This window comes from Colossoma macropomum, unplaced genomic scaffold, assembly GCF_904425465.1.
Source record: "Colossoma macropomum unplaced genomic scaffold, Colossoma_macropomum, whole genome shotgun sequence".
NCBI classification, from domain to species: domain Eukaryota; kingdom Metazoa; phylum Chordata; class Actinopteri; order Characiformes; family Serrasalmidae; genus Colossoma; species Colossoma macropomum.
This window is the reverse complement of record NW_023494797.1, coordinates 20,996,981-21,019,342: the sequence shown is the minus strand read 5'-3', so window position 1 is coordinate 21,019,342 and position 22,362 is coordinate 20,996,981. Positions and strand designations below refer to the sequence as shown.

The 22,362-nt window shown below is 38.6% G+C and overlaps 2 protein-coding genes across 4 annotated transcripts; one reads left to right on the top strand and one right to left on the bottom strand.

Moving 5' to 3' along the window:
* Positions 1-1,383: 1,383 nt before the first annotated feature.
* On the top strand, positions 1,384-8,870 carry si:ch211-260e23.9. The gene is made up of 4 exons (XM_036584492.1): positions 1,384-1,524; positions 3,975-4,151; positions 4,980-5,121; positions 7,149-8,870. Exons 2-4 carry the CDS (start codon positions 4,022-4,024, stop codon positions 7,366-7,368), a joined length of 492 nt encoding a protein of 163 aa, XP_036440385.1. The 5' UTR covers positions 1,384-1,524; positions 3,975-4,021; the 3' UTR covers positions 7,369-8,870.
* Positions 8,871-9,778: 908 nt separating this feature from the next.
* zgc:162297 (uncharacterized protein LOC555865 homolog) lies at positions 9,779-22,362 on the bottom strand. 3 transcript variants are annotated; one of them, XM_036584518.1, is made up of 7 exons: positions 22,304-22,362; positions 21,996-22,115; positions 21,192-21,274; positions 18,921-19,101; positions 17,969-18,119; positions 17,323-17,450; positions 9,779-10,456 (listed from the first exon to the last, which is right to left on the bottom strand). In XM_036584518.1, exons 2-7 carry the CDS (start codon positions 22,066-22,068, stop codon positions 10,266-10,268), a joined length of 807 nt encoding a protein of 268 aa, XP_036440411.1. In that variant the 5' UTR covers positions 22,069-22,115; positions 22,304-22,362; the 3' UTR covers positions 9,779-10,265. The 3 variants fall into 3 exon arrangements, with proteins under 3 accessions (XP_036440411.1, XP_036440413.1, XP_036440412.1); XM_036584520.1 differs by having other exon boundaries at positions 21,996-22,088; positions 22,304-22,333; XM_036584519.1 differs by lacking the exon at positions 22,304-22,362 and having other exon boundaries at positions 21,996-22,295.

The window sequence follows — 22,362 nt, the reverse complement described above, 5'->3', positions numbered from 1 at the left end:
GTTTTTAATTCCAGCATCGTGATAATGGATCACTGTAATTAAACGCTTCCCGGGTTTAAATGATGTTGTAGTTATTTTTAAAACCGTAATATTAAATCTGAACGTATAGTGGAACTATAGTCGATCACTTTAAACACCTGGGAACAATTACTGACAACAGACTCACTTTTCAGAACAATGTAGATTATGTCTATGAAAAGGCGAGGCAGAGACTCTCTCTGCTCAGGAGGCTGATGGGTTTTAACACACTCTGATCATGGTCTACAGGTCACTTATAGAGGGTGTTCTCAGTGTCCTGGTACAGGAACCTCTCAGTTAAGCAAAGAAACAAACTGGCCCAGGTGGTCAACCAGGCCAGTGAGGTCACTCCAGAACGTATACATCCGATCCATAACCAACAAGGCAACCCAGGTCTACAAGGACCCTACCCACCCCCTTCATTCATCAGTCCAGTTGCTGCCATCGGGTAGGAGATTTAAGGGCCCACTAGCCAGAAAGAATGGCATTCTGACTAAGGACACAATAAATAACCCCCTACATAGTTGATGTGCACTGCTGCCGTAAGTGTTTTTAAGTGTTTTATGTGTTTATGCATTTATGTGCCAGACTGCCAAAGGCAAATTTCCATTTCATGCAAATTTAATGGACAATAAGCTTTTCTTATTTTATCTTATCTTATATAAAAGTCCCGCTGATCTGAGGCGGATGTGACGCGGTTAATGGGCGGAGACAGAGCGCTTCGATTCCTGAATTTGAAAAAAGTTTTTAACATTATTGGAAAATGTCCGTTTCCCTTTACCTTATGTGCTAATTTCATAACGAATTGGCCAAAAGAAACGGCCCAAAATGACTTGGAAAGACGTCTGGTTCCATTGACTTACATTAAAAGTAGAGTATGTTTTTTCCTTCTCCTGTAAAGTTACCATTTTGGAGATACGAGGTTTCACTCCGACAACAGCGACGTGTGAAAATGTTATACTTCCACACACTCTCTGGGCTCTGAGCACTAATCTGAAGAGATTTCAATTTTAAAAAATGAAATAAGTTAGTTTATCACCAAAAAATGCCATTAAATTTAGTCTTGTGGTCTGAAAAAAAGTAGAAAATACTAAATTGATCGTAAATAAAAATATTAAAGTTTATGTGAACAAAATATTTAATTGGGTTCTGTCAGATGTTACACTAAACAATAACTACACCACATTTCAACACTTTAGACCAATCACAACAGGTTTTGTAGCTATCTTATCTTATATATACATATAAAAGTCCCGCTGATCTGAGGCGGATGTGACGTGGTTAATGGGCAGAGAAAGAGCGCTGCGATTCCTGAATTTGAAAAAAGCGGAGAGCGGTGGCGTCACGCAGGGGGCGGGGCTTACTGAACGTAAACAAACGGAGAGACAAACAGAGACAGAGACACAGAGAGAGAGAGACAGAGAGAGAGACAGACAGACTGAGACTGTAAAACAGACTGAGACTGTAAAACAGACTGAGACATTACTGAGCCGCTGATCTGCACAGGTAAGATCATTACTTACTGATCTATAAATACAGCTGAATTTATCCGTTAGCCGAAATAACAAAATAAAAGTCTTAAAAGTCCTGTTTGTCCGACAGGAGAAAGAGTCAGATCTATAGAACAATAAACACTTTAGCTCAGATTAACCAGCTTTAGTGAGAAATCCTGCTTTTTAAAACTCACTCTGATCTACAGACTGATATTTAAACTGATAATCTTAGTTTGGATAATTTAAACTCAGAGTTTGCTTCGGTCTGCTTTGTCTCCTGTGTTGGTGTTTTATGATCTTTGTGATGAGTATTCTACCTTCACACCAAGTAAACAGCAAATTATATTGCTTTTAAATGAAATATTAGTGAATATCTTTAAGTAAGTGTGCTATATAACTTACGTGAAGAGTGCATACTGCCTCTCCACCCGATAAACCACAAACTATGATGTCTTTTTGAAAAAAAAATTCAAGAAAATGCTAATGCTAAAATGTTATTTACCTACAGAGTATTTCCAGATATTTATATAAAATGTATACATATATCTTTGAGAAAACTTGTCGAGTAACATTAAGACAGTCTTGGGACATGAAAAACACACAGCCCATATCAAAATGCATAGTGAAAAAATAGACTACTATAGTACATTGTGTTTAGATGCTGAGAAATTGTAGTATGTTCTGTTTCCACAGAAGAAAACAGGCATATGTAATAGATTTTGACTCTTAGACTGTGCTGTTATTGTAAGATGAGCCTTTAGATGGACAGAGTGTGCAAGCAGAGAGTGAACAAAACATACAAACCACTCCTGCAGCCCGAAGCAAACACAGAGATCTAACAGTAATCTAACTCCAGCGACACAGACACCTCATTCTGGAGTGTTTTTAGAGGCAAAAGTGAGCTTTAGTTGACTGTTGTTGTTTTTTGCATTTATAAAAGCATTTGCATGTGACATACTTACTTAATACTGTGTTTATATTATTAGCTGAAGCTTCGAAGTTGATTTATACGGATACTGAAAGGCTACTGGGGTGAAAAGTTAAAAGTCTTTGGGGAAAACTTGCTTGGTTCTGTCTAGACGCCTTCAAAGGGAGTCTGATTACACATAAATTCCAGGAGGAGTCAAGCTACAAGGAAAAAAAGATTCTTACTATTTACAGGTTTCTAGGAAAACATTCAATACTAACAAGCCCCCAGGCATTTTTAAAAAAAAACTGTATAAATCCTATAAAATATTTTTTATTTAAGATAGCTAAAAATATTTTTATTAAGAAATTAAAATCTAAATACTTTTTATTTTTTTATTTAGGCTATAATCTTTTAATATTTTTACTTAAAAATGTACACATTAAAAAATATATATATTTCAAGTTTTCAAAAAAGACTTTTATTAAAAAAGTTTTGTTATTTACACATATTTCAATTTAAATAAAAAAATACACATTTTATTATAATTACATATGCTTTTCAAGCTAAACGAAATCAATAAGATATAAAAAAACATTTTTATACACTGATTTATAAATTTTCTAAGCAGTGGCCACAGCCTCTCACCACACTGCTGAATTACACTAGGGACTGTCCGGTTTAGATTGTAGGCAGCTTATCTTTTAAGGTGGACTGACATTTAATCACTTTAAGGCTGTATTTATTCACTGAGCGCAGAGTTGAGGGACACAGAGCTTTTGGCGAGTACACGGTGACCTTGTGTCCGGGGCAGTATTGATGCTGTGATCATTCATTTATTAATTTCTTTTAAAGTCATTCTAAATTAGGAGCCAGAATTCCAGACAGTGTTATAAATAAACTGCGAAGGCTAAAGGACAGCAGGCCGTTCTTTCCAGCCAGTGTCCAGCCTGTTCTGACCTGTTAACACAGCAAAATCCGGCCTTATGCTTCAGCTTATGCAAGCCTGTCTCTGATTTCCTGAGTGACGCGTAACAGCTTCACACGATACGCGGGAGTGCTGTTCCATCCATCAGTCATCTGAGAGAGAAACACACAAGAGCTACACTGACAGTGACACGTTCACTATAGTATGCTGAAGTATATTATATTTTTATTATTGACAAAAGTAACTCAACTTCATTAGGGGTGATTATTTACTCTATTGTGGGTGTATTTTTTGACAAAATATTGTGTGCTGATCATGTGCCTAATTTTATTGTGCTAATATGTTAATGTGTCTATTTTCAGTTTATTGGAGGACTCTTATTCCTTATAAAAGTACAATATTAGAGATGTTACAGCAGCACAGTGGAGTTCAGTCTGATCCATTCAGACAGATTCTTGCCCACATTACGACCACTAAACAAAAGCTGTACCAGAGAACTTGTAGAGAGGAGAATTACAGCTCTGTAGTGTCTTCTGGGTTTCTCAAACACTAGAGGGCGCTCCTGAGCGAGTCCAAAATTAATGGGTTAAGATGTCATCTTAACTCTGCTCTGTTCTGTTGTTTACAGATTTTAATTTAAAGTTTGAAGTACAAGGAGAAGAAAAACGCGTCAAAATGATCAGCAAAATCTTCGCCCAGCTCCTCGGCAGCGCTGAGGAGGAAGCTGCTGTTGCCGTGGAGAACGAGGCCTGTGAGGACGTGTTGGAGTTTGAAGATGGAGAATGGGTCATCATTAACATACAGGGTAAAAACAGGGCTCAGATTTCCCCAAATCACCACGCTTCTGATTCGATCAGTACGTTCAGTAAAGAAAGTCACTGTGCCCAACAGACAGCATGCAGAATTTTAGAGCTTTATTCGCTTTAGCGTCTCTGACTTTAAAGTGGGCGTGGCCTCATTTTTGGTTTTAAAACTAGTGGTAACTTTTGAGCTTGAGATTAATCTTCAGTTTACTCTGTGTTTTGGTAGTTAACTCATTCACATCCAACAACGAAAGTTAGTGTGATAAGGAAAATGAACTATTAGATATTGTTCATAATAAATGTTGTTATATTATAAATGAATTTTTGTTAAGTATAAATGTAATAATAATGATAATGATAATAACAATTATAGTTAATCCTGTTATTATCATTAATAGCAGCTTTAGTATTGGTTTTGTTGCTGTTTTGTTATAATTATTATTATCGTTATTGTTGTTATTATTATTATTATTGTTATTGTTATTATTATTGTTATTATTGTTATTATTATTGATTTTCTCTGATTAGTTTAAATGAAATATCCTATGGTTATATCTTGGACGTACACATTATCGTTATAACACCTCAATTTAATATGTATATTTCAATTTATGTGACTTGTTTTAAACAATTGTATCTTATTTCATTGACAATTTTTTGCTTGTTTTTAGAAATACATTTAAGTTTTTTTAAATTTGCCAATGTTTGAGCAGGATGATCAAACAGTGGGTACCTAAACGCTTCCCAGCTAGAAGCAGAAATACTGTGAGATTTTTAAATGAAGTATGAAGTTTAATGAGAGATAAATGGTTGTTGTGTTTTGTGCGCAGAGAACCGATCTTTGGGCCTCGCTGAGGAGGATCCTCTGGAGAACCTGCTGATAGAACACCCGAGCATGTCAGTGTACCAGATGCGGCGTCGCAGGATTGAGGAGGAGGAGGAGGCCTCAGATGAAGAAGAAGGTTCTCCTAGGTCAGTAGATCCATAATAATAATGACAATAAGTGTTATTATTAAGTAATATAATAAATATTATTATAAAGTAATGTAACAAGTATAACCGCAATTCCAAAAAAGTTGGGACGCTGTGTAAAATGAAAATAAAAGTAAATAAAAAACAGACTGCATTGATTTGCAGATCTCATAGACCCATATTTTATTCACAACAGAACATAGAACACATATCAGATGCTGAAAGTGAGACATTTTACCGTTTAATGAAAAACAGTAACTCATTTAGAACTTGATGGCAGCAACACATCTCAAAAAGTTGGAAAAGGCTGGAAACGTAAGTGGTACTAATAAAAAACAGCTGGAGGAGCAATTTGCAACTAACTCACATGACTGAGTATAAAAAGAGCATTTCAGAGAGGCAGAGTCTCAGAAGCAAAGATGGGCAGAGATTCACCAATCTGAGAAAAACTGTGTCTAAAACTTGAGGAACAATTTCAGAAAAATGTTCCTCAACGTAAAATTGTGAAGACTTTGGAAATCCAGCCATCTACAGTACAGAATATCATCAAAAGATTCAGAGAATCTGGAGAAATCCCTGTACGCAAGGGACAAAGCCGATGGTCAATATTGGGTGCCTGTGATCTTCGGGCCCTCAGGTGGCATTAAAAACAGTCCTGATTCTGTACTGGAAATCACTGCATGAGCTCAGGAACACTTCCAGAAATCACTGTCTGTGAACACAGTTCGCCGTGCAATCCACAAACGCAAGTTAAAGCTGTATCATGCGAAGAAGAAGCTGTATGTCAACACAATCCAGAAACACCGCCGTCTTCTCTGGGCCAAAGCTCATTTAAAATGGACTGAGGCAAAATGGAAAACTGTTCTGTGGTCAGATGAATCAAAATTTGAAATTCTTTCTGTCCCAACTTTTTTGAGATGCGTTGCTGCCATGAAGTTCTAAATGAGTTCATGTTTTTCATGAAATGGTAAAATGTCTCACTTTCAACATCTGATATGTGTTCAATGCTCTATTGTGAATAAAATATGGGTCTTTAAGATTTGCAAATCATTGCATTCTGCTTTTCTTTACATGTATTTACATTTTACACAGCGTCCCAACTTCTTTGGAATTGGGGTTGTATTATTATTAAGTAATGTAGCTAACATGTAATGAGGTGTAAAGATTATACCTTAACAATTAGGATGTTGCTAACTACATGTCTCAAACTGTGTGGAGGTGTTCAGTGTCTCTAATAGTCTTGATTCTGTGGTTTCTGACTCTGCATGACTCACTGTCGTCTATAAAACCATCTTAAATGCACTCAATATATCTAATGCTTCACATTATGAGATTGTTGTAAGAATATTGTAAGATTATTCAATCTATTCTTTCACCAAATATTTTTAGACTTGGTTGCTTATTATATTATTTGGTTTATTGTTGCTTTATGATTTCATTTATCTTTATTTCTCATGTGGTCTTACTTTCTGCTTGACATTTTTTATTTATTGTACATTTGAGAGTCGTACTTGTTTTAGTTCTTTACACCTAATTTTGCACATATGTATCACCATTTTTTGTTTTTGGCTACATTGCAAATGAGAGTCACTTTCAAAGTGCTCTGTTTTATTTATTCATAAACATGGATTAAAATATAAAATTCAGAAATTCAGTGTTCCAGGTGGTTGCTAGTGTTTTTGCTATGCTAACATACTTTGGTCCATGTTTATAGATAATAGCGGGTCACACAGTGTTGGAAACCACATAATTAAGACTATTAGAGATACTGAGGCAAGCATGTGATGATTTAAGCATGCAGTTAGCGCCATGCTAATTGGTGGGGTATAAGCTTCCATTACTTGTTAGCTACATTAGCTTTGTGGCATCAGCGCTAAAACTGAAGAAGCAAACTTCCGAAACTTGGCTGGTGGACTCTATTTGGGGTAAAGTGTGTGTGGGTGGGGCAGGTTGGGGTGGAGGGTGGGGGTTTCACTGAAGTAATGCTTTAATGAACTCCTGGCTGACTCTGTGTGTCCTGTGTCCAGGCCTGTGCCGGTCAGGCGTCACGTTTCGTGGTGTTTGGCAGCGTGGGGCGTCCCACTGCCCGTCCTGCTCTCAGTCCAGCGGGCCAGAGCCCATGCTGACCGCAGGAAACTGACCCGCAGCGCCCTCCACAGGCAGAACCTGGCCAACACACGCTTCTCTCCAACTGACCGCCGATACGGACACTTCAAACAGCCCACTCAGCGCCTCTACAACTATTGACCCCACTGACCTCGGAGCAGACGCACGCGTGAATCAAATCCTCTGATCTCTTCGGGTTTGGCGAAACTACGGCTGCACAATACATCGCTTATTAATCGATACTGCAATAAATCGCTTAATGAACTTAACCCATTCATGTCCAACAACTACATGCCACTGAACTTTTATTCTGTCTTTCCAGTGTTTTACTGAGCTTCCTGTTTAAAAGCACTTTGAGTTTTTTTGATTAAAATGAAAAGTGCTAAATAAAAATATTATTTTTATTAATTACTACTATTAGCATTATTACTCATTTGTTCAGATTGGTCTAAAATGATGAACTTTTGTATATTTACACTTTGGATAAGCATCTAAAATTACTCCTATGATTTTGATTCTGATTTTATGTCATTTTTATAAATCAAAATTGTTAAAAATCAGTCCGGTGTGACCAAAATACCATCTTTAATGATAATTAAGTGATAAAAACTCACTTTTAGCCATATGGACTGCTTGATTGGAAAGATTTCTTCAGATTTTGTGTTCAGAGTTCAGAGAAAAAGGGAGAAAAATTCAGATATGGACTTTAATGGGTTAATTCAGCTATGCAACACGTTCACATTCAATACAACAGTGTCAGCATAAACAGACTCACATAAAATGCATTTGCAATAAATGTCAGTATATTTCCAGTTAGTTCAAGTGCAATATGCAAATCAGGCCACACTATGCAAATTAGCCCTCTAAGCAATCGCACCATTTTTAATGTCTGTTGTTAATCACAGAGTGTATTTATGACTTTAAATCCACCGTGATCCATCAAATGTAGTCATTTTTGTCACAATAACACAATAATCATACACCATTAATGATTCATTAATGAGTTTTTTATTATGTTGTAAGAAATATAATCACAATATGTTTTATTTTTGTCTATATTGTGCAGCCCTAGTCTACACCACTGCTGACCTCTCTGTTAAAGACACCGTTAGATATTTAAAAACTGACCAGACTGCAGATTGATGCAGTTTTTTGTGGGAAATATAAGCTAATCCCACATTTCTTGTGAAAAAAATAAAAAAAACAGATGCAGTTATAGCACCTACATTAAGTACAGTAGTATAGAGTGTGTGTGTGTTTCTTTTTTTAGCTTAGCCGTAGCTAACGTGCCTAAATAACACTGATAGTAGAGTAGAACATGTTTACCTTTACAGAACTGATGCAAGTTACTTTTAGTGAAAATATAAATGTTTTACGAACTGAGTGAGAAACTCGAGCTCTGATTTTTGCGTGCAGTTTTGATATCATATACGTTGTTATGACCTGTGATTTTAGTGCCAAAGTAAATGTGCCGTTGTTTTAAATACGTGTTTACTCTTTAACATGCACATCTGCTGTAGTGTTTCGCTTTGTGTTTTATTTGTGAACAGACTTTGTAAATAGTCCAACATTTTTTGTATCCAAGAACATATTTGATAAAACCTTTTTAAAAAAAGCTGAATAAACATGTTTTGTAACTATTTTATTGGTGTACTGAAGATTTTTGTCTAAAAACATTTAGCGCGTCCTAGTTTCAATGTGGAACTCAACATTAAAGGGCCCATATGCTACTTTTTCCTTGCATTTCATTTTATTTGGTGCACTTACACCAATCAGGCATAACATTATGACCACCTCCTTGTTTCTGCGCTCATTGTCCATTTTATCAGCTCCACTTACTATATAGGGTCACTTTGTAGTTCTACAGTTACAGACTGTAGTCCATCTGTTTCTCTGATACTTTGTTAGCCCCCTTTTACCCTGTTCTTCAGTGGTCAGGACCCCCATGGACCCTCATAGAGCAGGTACTATTTGGGTGGTGGATCATTCTCAGCACTGCAGTAACACTGACGTAGTGGTGGTGTGTTAGTGTGTGTTGTGCTGGTCTGAGTGGATCAGACACAGCAGTGCTGCTGGAGTTTTTAAACACTGTGTCCACTCACTGTCCACTCTATTAGACACTCCTACCTTGTCAGTCCACCTTGTAGATGTAAAGTCAGAGACGATAGCTCATCTGCTGCTGCACAGTTTGTGTTGGTCATCCTCTAGTCCTTCATCAGTGGTCACAGGACGCTGCCCACAGGACGCTGTTGGCTGGATATTTTTGGTTGGTGGACTATTCTCAGTCCAGCAGCGACACGGGGTGTTTAAAAACTCCAGCAGCACTGCTGTGTCTGATCCACTCAGATCAGCGCAACACACACTAACACACCACCACCACGTCAGTGTTACTGCAGTGCTGAGAATGACCCACCACCCAAATAGTACCTGCTCTGTGAGGGTCCATGGGGGTCCTGACCACTGAAGAACAGGGTAAAAGGGGGCTAACAAAGTATCAGAGAAACAGATGGACTACAGTCTGTAACTGTAGAACTACAAAGTGCACCTATGTAGTAAGTGGAGCTGATAAAATGGACAATGAGTGTAGAAACAAGGAGGTGGTCAGAATGTTATGTCTGATCAGTGTATAACGTTTGTGTGAGTTTATGAATCTAAAAACATTCATTCAACCTCTTTTCATCCTTTACAATTAAGAAGGCTGTTTTGGTTACTGTACCTTTAAGACTGATTTATGTAAATGAGCTCTGTTGTCATTGGCTGCCCTTGCTCAAAAAGCAGTCTAGGCTGAAACACTCATAACTTCAGCATGAATGGACGGAGCTAAACTGCTGTCAGCTGAATAGGCAGATATATGTGCATGTGTTGTTTATGTGACATCACAAAAAAATACATTCAAAACAGGCTGTGCATGTTTTGAAACTTTAACAGTGTTTACATCATCGTTTACTCTCATTTCATAAAAGTTCTGTTTTCCATGATATGGGCCCTTTAAATATTCTGTTAGCACAATAAATCTCAATGAATCGCAGTAAATCTCATCACTTCCGAAGTTGGTGCATCTTCTCCATGAACCTCTTCACTCTGTCTGGATCCACATCGTTCTCCCAGCGGCCATCCTTCTTGAAGTGGGAGCCGATGATCAGGGCGTTTGCGTCCAGATAATGCTCCACGTTGTCGTAAGTCACTCCAGAACCAACCAGGACAGGGAGTTTTACAGATTTGGCAACCTCTGAAAAATAAAGGAATGGTACAGACTAAATACTGTAGTCCACATTTATAGATAACAGTGTATTATTGAGTGTCAGAGACCACATAATCATAAATAATACAGACTACTGAACATCTCCATAGGCTATAAGGTACGCGGCTGAATTTGGCTTCCAGTTTGCCTGCTTTTTAACTTTTCGTTCCGCCTTAAATGGTGCATCAGCTATCTCAGGTGCCAGGATGTAACTGCTGTAACTGCGGGAAATTTGAATGCAAAGCAGGCGAACTGGAAGCCAAATTCACTAAAACATTTCGAGGCGAGTGTGTGATGATTTAAGCATGCAGTTAGCGCCATGCTAATTAGTGGGGTATAAGCAGAGCCGGTTTTTGAGGAGCCTGGCCGCTTCCTGTTTCCCCCATTATATCAAAAACAGAACTGCAAAACAGCAGAGGGCTAAAAACGAGAAGTTAAAACAGTTTCTAATCACTTACTCAGAGCTTTCCTTTAATTTTAGAAAGTAGAAGGATGTATTTCACTAAAAAACAAAGAAAAAACCTCCCTGTATGATTCCTTTTTCTACAGCAAACGGGTTTTGGGCAGCAGGACGCTAACATTACTGCTACTGAGTGCTGATTGGCTGGCGAGCAGAGCAGCTCATTGGCTATTCGCGCTCACTGACATCATGAACGTACACGAGGCGCCGTTTTAAACTCCTATAACTCGAGTTTAAAAGCTCTTAAAAATATAACAGCAGTGTTAAAATGTTTTATGCTGTGTTCAGGAAATGAATGAATTCTTTTACATTTAAAAAGTTTAAGCATTTATAAACTATGATTTTGCTCAAATGCTCCATAACCCATTCATTTTGGACTCGCTCAGGAGCGCCCTCTAGTGTTTAAGAAACCCAGAAGGCATTACAGAGTGATAATTCTCCTCTCTACAAGTTCTCTGGTATAAGCTACCGTTACTAGTTAGCTCATTATCCTCATAGCTCCAGTGTTAAAACTAATAAAGCAAACTTAAGATGCCAAACATGACTTTGCTGATCGACTACATTTGAGCTAAGAGGGAAAACAGTGGTGATGTTTTAACCATAGCCGTTTTTCCGCTGCACAAACTAGCCGAACCTTTAACACCACCAAACTGGAACTGTTCTGTTTCCACTGGCCATCGGTCCAGCACTGAAGTTCTAGTTTTATAGTTTTTGGTACCTTAAGTTCGGTACCAACAGGACCTAATGGTACTCGAGGGAGTTCTCCTTTGTGTTTGCTAACACTTGCAGCTGAAGCTAATGGCACTTTAGTGATTTCTGGACTCTTCCAGATGAAAATAAAGTCACAAAGCACTATTATATCATCGATAAGAGCTCCAGAATGTAAGCCAGAATGGTATATTGATGTATTGATCGCTATATTTAGAATTATTACTTTGTAAAGCTAAAGTAAGCCAGCTGGGAAGCTGGCTAACACTATTAGCATTCATGCTAGCCTCCACAGAGTGTTTTTGTGCATATTTTGACACTCAACAGGGAAAAATCTAAACTTTTTTGATTCTACATGTGATTCTGGGTGATGTCAGGCATCTGTTTGCATGTGCGAGTGGAGAAAAGTGCACTGTTATTTCATTTTATCAGCGGATAAAATCAACTCAACCAGAACAGCCCAGACAGCGAGCATATATCGGTCAGCTGGCTGTTCACCACAGCTGGTCCACCCTCGGACCTCCCAGATTATCATCCTGCATACAAGCTCTAACTAGTTTTTAATCTCCTCAAACAGATTTTAAATGTACAGAGACTTTTATTTTAGAAAATAAACTGAGACAAACATTATAAACAACTGAGAAAACAAAAAGGCCTGATGTAAATGATTTTATAGAAAATGTTGTTGCTGATTAAAATTATTAACTAAATTAATTTACAAAGGATAACTAAAGAAAGGAAGGAAGGAAAATGAATAAAAATTGGACTGTGAGGGGAAAACGAGTGATGATAAGTGGAATTTTGTCTAATACTCTGCTTGACCACTGGTGGGCCAGTGGACCACCAGCTTTGCCATCTTTGCCAGCTTGTCCTCTTGCTATCAGTGATGTTTGTGTCAGTTCTTGTTTTCTTGTGTAGTGGGAAATGCCCTATCACTTTAAGCCTGAGCAGGTTATTGTTTTGGATGCAATGATATGTATTATAAAAATATGTGCACAAGATGGTATACTAATGTGGAATATACACCGATCAGGCATAACTTGTTTCTATGCTCATTGTCCATTTTATCAGCTCCACTTACTATATAGGTGCACTTTGTAGTTCTACAGTTACAGACTGTAGTCCATCTGTTTCTCTGATACTTTGTTAGCCCCCTTTTACCCTGTTCTTCAGTGGTCAGGACCCCCATGGACCCTCACAGAGCAGGTACTATTTGGATGGTGGATCATTCTCAGCACTGCCGTAACACTGACGTGGTGATGGTGTGTTAGTGTGTGTTGCGCTGGTCTGAGTGGATCAGACACAGCAGTGCTGCTGGAGTTTTTAAACACTGTGTCCACTCACTGTCCACTCTATTAGATACTCCTACCTTGTCAGTCCACCTTGTAGATGTAAAGTCAGAGACGATAGCTCATCTGCTGCTGCACAGTTTGTGTTGGTCATCCTCTAGTCCTTCATCAGTGGTCACAGGACGCTGCCCACAGGACGCTGTTGGCTGGATATTTTTGGTTGGTGGACTATTCTCAGTCCAGCAGCGACACTGAGGTGTTTAAAAACTCCAGCAGCACTGCTGTGTCTGATCCACTCAGACCAGTGCAACACACACTAACACACCACCACCACGTCAGTGTTACTGCAGTGCTGAGAATGATCCACCACCCAAATAGTACCTGCTCTGTGAGGGTCCATGGGGGTCCTGACCACTGAAGAACAGGGTAAAAGGGGGCTAACAAAGTATCAGAAAAACAGATGGACTACAGTCTATAACTGTAGAACTACAAAGTGCACCTATATAGTAAGTGGAGCTGATAAAATGGACAATAGAAACAAGGAGGTGGTCATAATGTTATGTCTGATCGGTGTATAAAGTGAATTCACAGAGAAAATGAATCGAGTCCTTCCGTGAAAAAAATTTCATCCACCATGGTTTGAAATCTATGCAGAAATATTGTTAAATGCATTTGTGAATTTGGAAAAGATAGTACTCTTTGACTATGTGGTCTGCGGAATGGCCAGCAACGATATGTTCTTGAAGCTGTACACACAAAGTGCAGACAATAACCTGTCCTTCATTTATTTACTGTTTTTTATTTATTTAACCAAAATCAGTAGAGAGTTTTGTTCTGAAATGGCTTTTGTCATGTATTGACCACATCTGGGCCGGGGACCAAGGTGGGTACTCAGCCATAACTGGGTGGCAGATATGAACCAGATCTGGCCCACACCTTTTAAATAGGCTCACTTTACAGTGTGTGGCCAGATTTGGACCACAGTCGTTAACCGTACACATTTTATGGTATACGGGCCAAAGCTCGGGAAGATCCCAGTTCTACTCACTTTACAGTGTGTGGGCCAGATCCATTAGTGCTTCTTGTTTTACAGTACATGGGCCAGATCTGGGCCAAGGACCCAGCCAGAACGGGGCCAGAACAAAACCAAAGATGTGGGCCAGATAAATTTTGCTAACTGGGAATAATCTTTGTCTGGTGGAACAGAACCAAGCAGGGTCAGTCAGGCAGGGCAGTGTCGGGCCAGGCTGGAACATGTCTCCATGTGTATGTTTACAGCCGTGAGCACTCAGAGGCCATCTGGAAGTGGAGTTTAAAAATAGCCGGCGGTGTTGGTGTCTATATTAGCGTGCGCGGTGCTGCTGTTGGGACACAGTCAGAGCAGAATATAGAGCGTCTGCCCACATCGAGTTGTTACCAAGGCCAGCAGACCAACATCTGCTCCATCACTGTCCTTTATAAGGCTGCATACCTGCTCAGTCACTCCATTAGGTAGAGCAGACCGGGGTCAGTTGGCACAGTTTTCCTTCTGTGGGATCTCCCCAGCGTACAGTGTGTTAGCGTCAGCAAATAAGAGCTTCAGCTAAAAACAGGCACACTGAACGTTAGATAGGGTTCACTAATTTAGTCACGCTTGTGCCAACATGGGCCTGGTACAAATGTTAAAATGCTGTAATGTTTACAACCAAAAAAAATGATAATCAGGTATTGCTACTGAAACAAACATTAGAAAAGCGTCAATCATGGCTTGTTTAAGTACACTATTAATTAAAAATGTAGCATTCTAATATTTCCTAAACATTTATCAAACATTTTTGAAAGCCGCAGCTAATCGTTACAGCACTACAGAGCCCCTGGAGGGATTTGGTGTAATTTTTTTTTTAGGTAAAAATTTGGTGCGCAACAGAAATATACACCTATCAGGCATAACATTATGACCACCTCCTACGCTCATTGTCCATTTTATCAGCTCCACTTACTATATAGGTGCACTTTGTAGTTCTACAGTTACAGACTGTAGTCCATCTGTTTCTCTGATACTTTGTTAGCCCCCTTTTACCCTGTTCTTCAGTGGTCAGGACCCCCATGGACCCTCACAGAGCAGGTACTATTTGGGTGGTGGATCATTCTCAGCACTGCAGTAACACTGACGTGGTGGTGGTGTGTTAGTGTGTGTTGCGCTGGTCTGAGTGGATCAGACACAGCAGTGCTGCTGGAGTTTTTAAACACCTCAGTGTCGCTGCTGGACTGAGAATAGTCCACCAACCAAAAATATCCAGCCAACAGCGTCCTGTGGGCAGCGTCCTGTGACCACTGATGAAGGACTAGAGGATGACCAACACAAACTGTGCAGCAGCAGATGAGCTATCGTCTCTGACTTTACATCTACAAGGTGGACTGACAAGGTAGGAGTATCTAATAGAGTGGACAGTGAGTGGACACAGTGTTTAAAAACTCCAGCAGCACTGCTGTGTCTGATCCACTCTTACTAGAACAAGACACACTAACACAGCACCATGCCTGATCGGTGTATATATATATATATATATATATATATATATATATATATATACATATACACAAATATACATATATAAATGTATGTATGTGTGTGTGTGTGTGTGTGTGTGTGTGCATCTGTATATCCATAAACAGCGTCAGTGTTCACTGGCGACAGGTGGCACTAGAACAAATAAAGCCACTTAAAGATGATAAGGTGAGTTTATTTGTTTGAGCAGCCATGAAAACCTTAATAATTTACCAATTTATCCATTTCAAATTGATATAGCTGCCTTTGCTAGATATAATTAGCTATGAATTATGTGAAAACTCTCATAGTCCCAGCTGCTGAATGAGGTGGTGAAACTGTCTGTGCTCCTTCACTTTTCCAAATTGGAAAGTAACCCAGTGGAATCGATTATCCATTTTGCGAGGTTATCTTTGTCACCTGAACTTGAAGACATTTTGCCCGCCTGCTCATTTTTGTCACGGGTGTGTATAGTTTTAATGCAAAAACATGTATTGCGTAGAGAACAACACAAGCCTTGTCCCTAGCTAAGTTAGCTAGCTAGCTAACTGTATCTAGCAAAGCCAGCCGACATTTAGGGACAAATCAGAAAATTATGAAGGTTATTATTAAGGCTGTCCGAACAAAACTAATCTGAACTGACTTAAAAGTCGCTTTATTTGTTCTTGTGTCTCCTGTGGTGACTCTAAAAAGTCATAAAAGTCTTCTTACATGATGGAATGACGTAGGATAACAAGCACAGCTGGTGCACAGAGTAGTGGTCTGTGGTGTGTATATATATATATAAATATATATATAAAAATATAAATATATATATATATACACACACACACATATGTATATATAAATATATACATACACACATATATATATATATATATATATATATATATAGTTTTTTTTCATGGTATCGGGTGCTCACTTGATAGTATTGAGTGCTCAGCTGATAGTATCTGGTGCACATCAGATTTTTACCTAAAAAAAAAAGCGCCTTTTCATTAAAACGTCCCTTCAGGGGCTCCGTACACTCAGGAAACTGAGAAACATTCAGTGTGCCAACCCACCCCACAGAGTACGTTTGGAAGGTAATCCATTTAGGTAGGTAATTAATTAATAAATTTAATAGATAACAAATTAAGTAATTCATTTCTGTTAATGAATTTCTGTCTGAAACATTTCTGCAGTGTATTTAATCAGTTTTACTGATAAATCAAGGAGGATGCTGATGCTATTTTAGATGATATTAATGCTCTTTTGTGTATTTTAGAATGTGAACGGCTCTTAAAGACAGGTGGTGCTGTAGGGGGCGTCAGAGTGAATGCGCTGTCTCAGTAAACGTTAGTGTATGTGCGAGACTGTGTGTGCGTCTGTGGGCGTTCGTCACATTCCTCCCAGTGTGCTCTGCTGGGATTGAATGTCCTCACATCTCTAAGCCAAAAGTAGCTCAGATTCACGCAGTGACCTCGTGTCCCGTATTGGGATTCAGAGGAAGCGCACTTGGACCTGAACATGCTTCGTTTATAAACCCTCAAACCAGCTGGAGCACAAACATGTCACCAAGCCTTAAAGTGACAGCTCACCCCACCAGTTAGCATCGTCCTAACTGTCATCAGCCAAAATGGACAAAATATATGTCACATACGCCATTCAACAGTTTGGAATCAGTTTTAATGTTATCAATTTTTTTGTTATTTTATACTCAATAACAAACCACACAGCATAATAAGATTTGAATACTAAAAACCAGTTTGGGGATATGATGTTGTTCTTGCTGTAGTGATGATATGTCAGCCAGCTAGTCACAGTGTAGCCTCTATTCAGACCGCACCGCTGACCGAGTGTGTTAGTAACAGTGCAAGCTGGAGCCCACCTTTCAGCTCTTTAGGATCAGCCTGGACCCCCGTAGCCAAACCGGTGACGATCAGCCCGTCCGAAAGGAAAAACTCAGCCGCTCGCGCCGTTTCAGCTATGCTAACATCTGCTGTGAGAGCATGAGCACTGCAACCACACACATAACACAACAGGCTATACTACTATAAATTACTCATCTACTATGAATTATTCCGTATCTAATATGAATTATTCAGAATCTACTATCAATTATTCAGTATCTACTATGAATTATTTAATATCTACTATGAATTATTTAGTATCTACTATGAATTGTTTAATAACTACTACTAATTATTCAGCATCAGCTGTGAATTATTGAGTATCTGCTATGAATTATTCAATATCTACTATGAATTATTCAGTATCTATAATGAATGATTCAGTATCTATAATGAATTATTCAGTGTCTACCATAAACTTAAATTTCTACTATGAAGTATTCATTGCTATGAAACTAATGCATCTTGTAGTATTTAGAGTGAAAAACTGCTGTTTTGCAGTTTAAGGGGTTTATATACATGATATTAAATCTGTTATGTATTATTTTAGCATCCTTCTTCATACCTTTATGCCGGTTTATTGTGGTGGATGTGTAGATGATAAACGTGTCACTCTGACCTCACCTGTGTTTCTTCTTAATGTCGGTGAATATCTGTACGTGTTCTGCTCCAATGTTTCTGCGATAGCGCAGGAGTTCACCAGCACACGCGTCCAGGAGGCCTTCATCAGCTACATGAGAAAACACGAAGCCCTCCGCTCGGATAAAGTCGAGCCCTACAGATTCAAAACGGTCATTAAAATTATTCAGCAGTGCAGGTTTCACACAAATCAGCAGCAGGAGAAAAGGAGCCTGCAGAGCCAGGAAATTAGGATATAATACATTAGTTAATGTTTTAATTCAGATACTGCAATGATTTTAAAAAGGTCTTAAAAGAGATGGTTCTTCAAGGGTTCTTTAGAAAAGAAAATGGTTCTATATAGAACCTCTTTGAAAAGAGTTCTATATAGCACCAAAATGGGTTCTGCTATTGTTACAAGCTTGACATGGTAACAACGGAAGAACTCCTTTTAGGGGTTATATGGAACCCTTTTCAAAAAAGTTCTGTATAGAACCATCTACAGTACATTCTCCATCAATCTGAAGAACAATTTTGCAAAGAACCATTCAAGCATGCAAATGGTTTGAGTGTCCGTGGTTCTATACAGAACCGTTGTCTCTACAAAAAAACATGAGTGTGGTCTAAAGAGTCCGGCTTTCAAAGAGTTTACAGCATCATGAACCCGTATGTTCACTGTAATCGTTTGTTTTACTGTTGTCTTTAATAATTATCATTATATATACACACATTTAAAAACACTCAGTCACTGTGAGTTAAGTCAGTCAGTTTAACATTAGATGTGGGTCATATAAGATAATATTCAGACCTCTCATCGTCTATTTGAGCTAAACTAACTCAACTTCTAAACGCTGACTGTAATACAAGTGGACACTCAGAGAATCTCTCGTTGGCTTTTCACAGCACCAACTATTCTCGTTACACTGGGCTGGCTGTAAGCGGGTCAGCGTTCATGTACCTGAGGCCAGTGCAGTAGCCAGAGCAGGCCGGTTTGCAGCAGACAGGATCTGGACTCCTATGGGCAGAGATGGACAGAGCTGTCTCACTGCAGCACACACAGCCGTCATACACGCACAAACCTCCGGACCAACGCCAAACACGTACGGAACATCATGCATGTTCTCAATGATCAAGCCGTCCTGAAGAAACAAGAGGAGGAAACATTAATACTTCCCATGTGGACAATCAAAGCAAGCAGGACATCAGTTCAGTTCTCTGAGACAGAAGAGAAACAAGCTCATATTTGTGTGATAAATATGAAGTCATTGAAGAGTGGTTTGGTGTGAAACGCTCCGTTCTAGAGAAACTTACCGAGTCAGAGTTGTTCACAGTGGTGGTGATAGGAACCAGAAGTCCACCTCTAAAAGCTCCCTCACAGAAAGTTCCTACATGAAATGGTTATGAATTCACTGCCTGATGACTGAGACACTGTTTTATGATAGTTTAGAGAACTTAAGCTCCATTCATGGTGGAGGGATACATGCAGGGCGCTGGGAGACAAAATAGTCCCCAAAGAAAACGTATTATTTCAGATTTTCCACTATTTTCCATCATCAACATTCCATATAAACTCAGAAGACTCGTGTAGGTTCACTGGTGGTTCTGGATAGTAAATAAAATGTCTATATTTGTGTTGTAGTCATGGCGACCCCTGGTTCCTATCACCACCACTGTAAAGACATCTGAACCATTTCACACCAAACCACTCTGAATCACTCTGATTACATCTCACGCACTGAATTATGGAGGAATTTTGAGATATTAAAGTTTGAGTTTCAAAACCACCATAAAAATCCACAAAGCTGGAGCTTAAATTTCAGTCTCAGAAACTCTTAATGCCGGGGAAACTGACTGCAGCAGAAAACAGGAAGCAGACAGAGCGCCACCTACAGGCAGAGCTCAGAGGACACAAAGTCACAAACAGAGCGTCCCTGTATTAATATTAGTAATTAATATTGATATTAATTAATATATTAACATTAATTAATAACAAAATAATTAAAATTATTAATAGTATTACTTGTTATTAATAATAATTAACTAATTAAGATTATTAGTAATATTAATATTAGCATAATCTACTGTCTATGTGCTGATACCAACTCAAAGAGAAGCCAAAGGTTCTTTGAGAGTAAAGACAATAGTTGTATAAAGACAATGGTTCTGTATAGAACCATGAAAACTCAAAGATCCATTTGCACGCTTTAATGGTTCTTTGCATGGCTCTATAAAGAACCAAAAAGGGTTCTGCTATTGTTATTGTCACCATGCAAAGAACCATTCAAGCATGCAAATGGATATTTGAGTGTTTATGGTTCTAAATTGGGCCTCGTTCTCCAACCGTACTTTCTTCTTAAACCCACTTACGCAGTTTTGACGAAGGTTCTGACTCACCAGTGTTCTCTTATCTGGGATTTGTTCTTAGGTAAGAACAGAATCTACACACACTCAAGAGCACAAAGGGGAGAACAGTTCTGCGCTTTGAGAACACGTCATGAATCTTTTTTAGGACCTTTCTCAAGAAGAGATTAGAGGCCCAATGTCTTTACTAAAGAACCCTTGAAGAACTATCTTTTTAATAGTGTAGTGCTTTTTACAGCAGACGCTGTCGCAAAAGCAGCTTTACAGAAGATCCAGGTTTGAGCCCCAGCGAGTGTCGCCGAGGGCAACAGGGGCAAGAAAACCCCCTAAGAACAAGAAGAGGAACACTGAGAGGAACCAAGACCCAAAAGGGGAACCCATCTTCCTCAGATAGCAAACAATAACACAAGAGCACAATTAACAGAGAATAAGGTTTTACAATTAATCTACAACATTGAAAATAGAGAAAAAGAAAAAGATACTGTGATCGGACTGAAATATCTGGATTAACCAGTGATAACTGATGACTCCCATTCTGAGTTAATGTGTTTGATCAGACAAGTCATGTTCAGTGTCTGTTTGCTTCTTTAGTTTTAGCACTGGAGCTACGAGGCAAATGTAGCTAACAGGCAATCAAAGCTTAAAGCCCACCAATTAGCACCGACACCTCAGACTGTGTGTGTTCAGTCTCTCTAATAGACTTGATGATGTGGTTTCTGACTCTGTGTGACTCACTGTTATCTGTAAACATGGGCTGAGGTACAGACTGAATTCAGGCTTTAGGTGTGCTGCTGTTTTAGTCATGATAATGTTAAAACTGATCAAATGAATTGATAAAGTGTCCAGTGGATGCACGTGTGGTCAGTACCACTCCAGCCTGCGTGTATTCCTCTGCCTCTCTGCAGGCCGCCTCCACAATCGCAGGAAGAGGAGCTTTATTCAGCGGACTGCCTGCAAAACAAACCAGCATTAATAATAATAATAATAATAATAATAATAACAAATCCTGTAGATAAATGGAATATATTGTAATATGTTGTCAGTTAATTCTAAGACAAAACTATAATATTTGGAACAGATTTTTAAATATGTTAATAGCAACAACAATAACAACAATACTACTACTACTACTAATAATAATGATAATAATTAATAATACCATAAACACATGATTATATCACAGTATGCTGTCAATATATTCTAACAGAATCGGAATATTTGGAATATTTTGGAATGTATATTTATTACATTACATTTTATGACAATAACAACAACAACAACAACAACTACTACTACTACTACTTCTAATAATAATAGTAATAATAATTTATATGTATCATAAACACATGAATATACCAAATATGCTGTCAATATATTCTAAAATGTAAACGGAATATTTGGAATATATATTTAATGCATTGCATTTTACTACTACTGCTACTACTAATTATTATCATAATACTAATCAGAATAATACTTCATTTCTGAGCTAAATGAAATACATCTGAAACTGTCTACATATTACAAAATGTAAATAATACTAACAACAACAAGAACAACAACTTTATTTAAAGAGCACCTTTAAACCAGAACAAATCATATTGGTTTAAAGAATGATACAAATCACACACACACACACACACACACACACACACACACACACACACAGTACCTGGTAGCGCTCCAACATGAATCATTCCAATAACGTTTGACTTTAAACGTCCAAAAAGATTCACAAACTTCATGTTGCTCCTTAGTCACGTGACTGAACAAAGGTCAGACACCCGCTCACCTTTATACACATAATATATATATATATAAACATGCACGTGTACGTATATATGCTAACACTTGAATCGTTGTCTGTCATTCCAATAAAGCGCTGTGATCTGCGCGTGTCTGTTTAATTACACTCTGACTAAGCCTCTCTCTCTCTCTCTCTCTCTCTCTCTCCCTGTCTCTTTGATCTGATTTGTTTACCTGTTGGCGCTGTTCTCCACGTGCGACTCTCTCACGCGCTTCCGGAAGCCCCCGGTCCG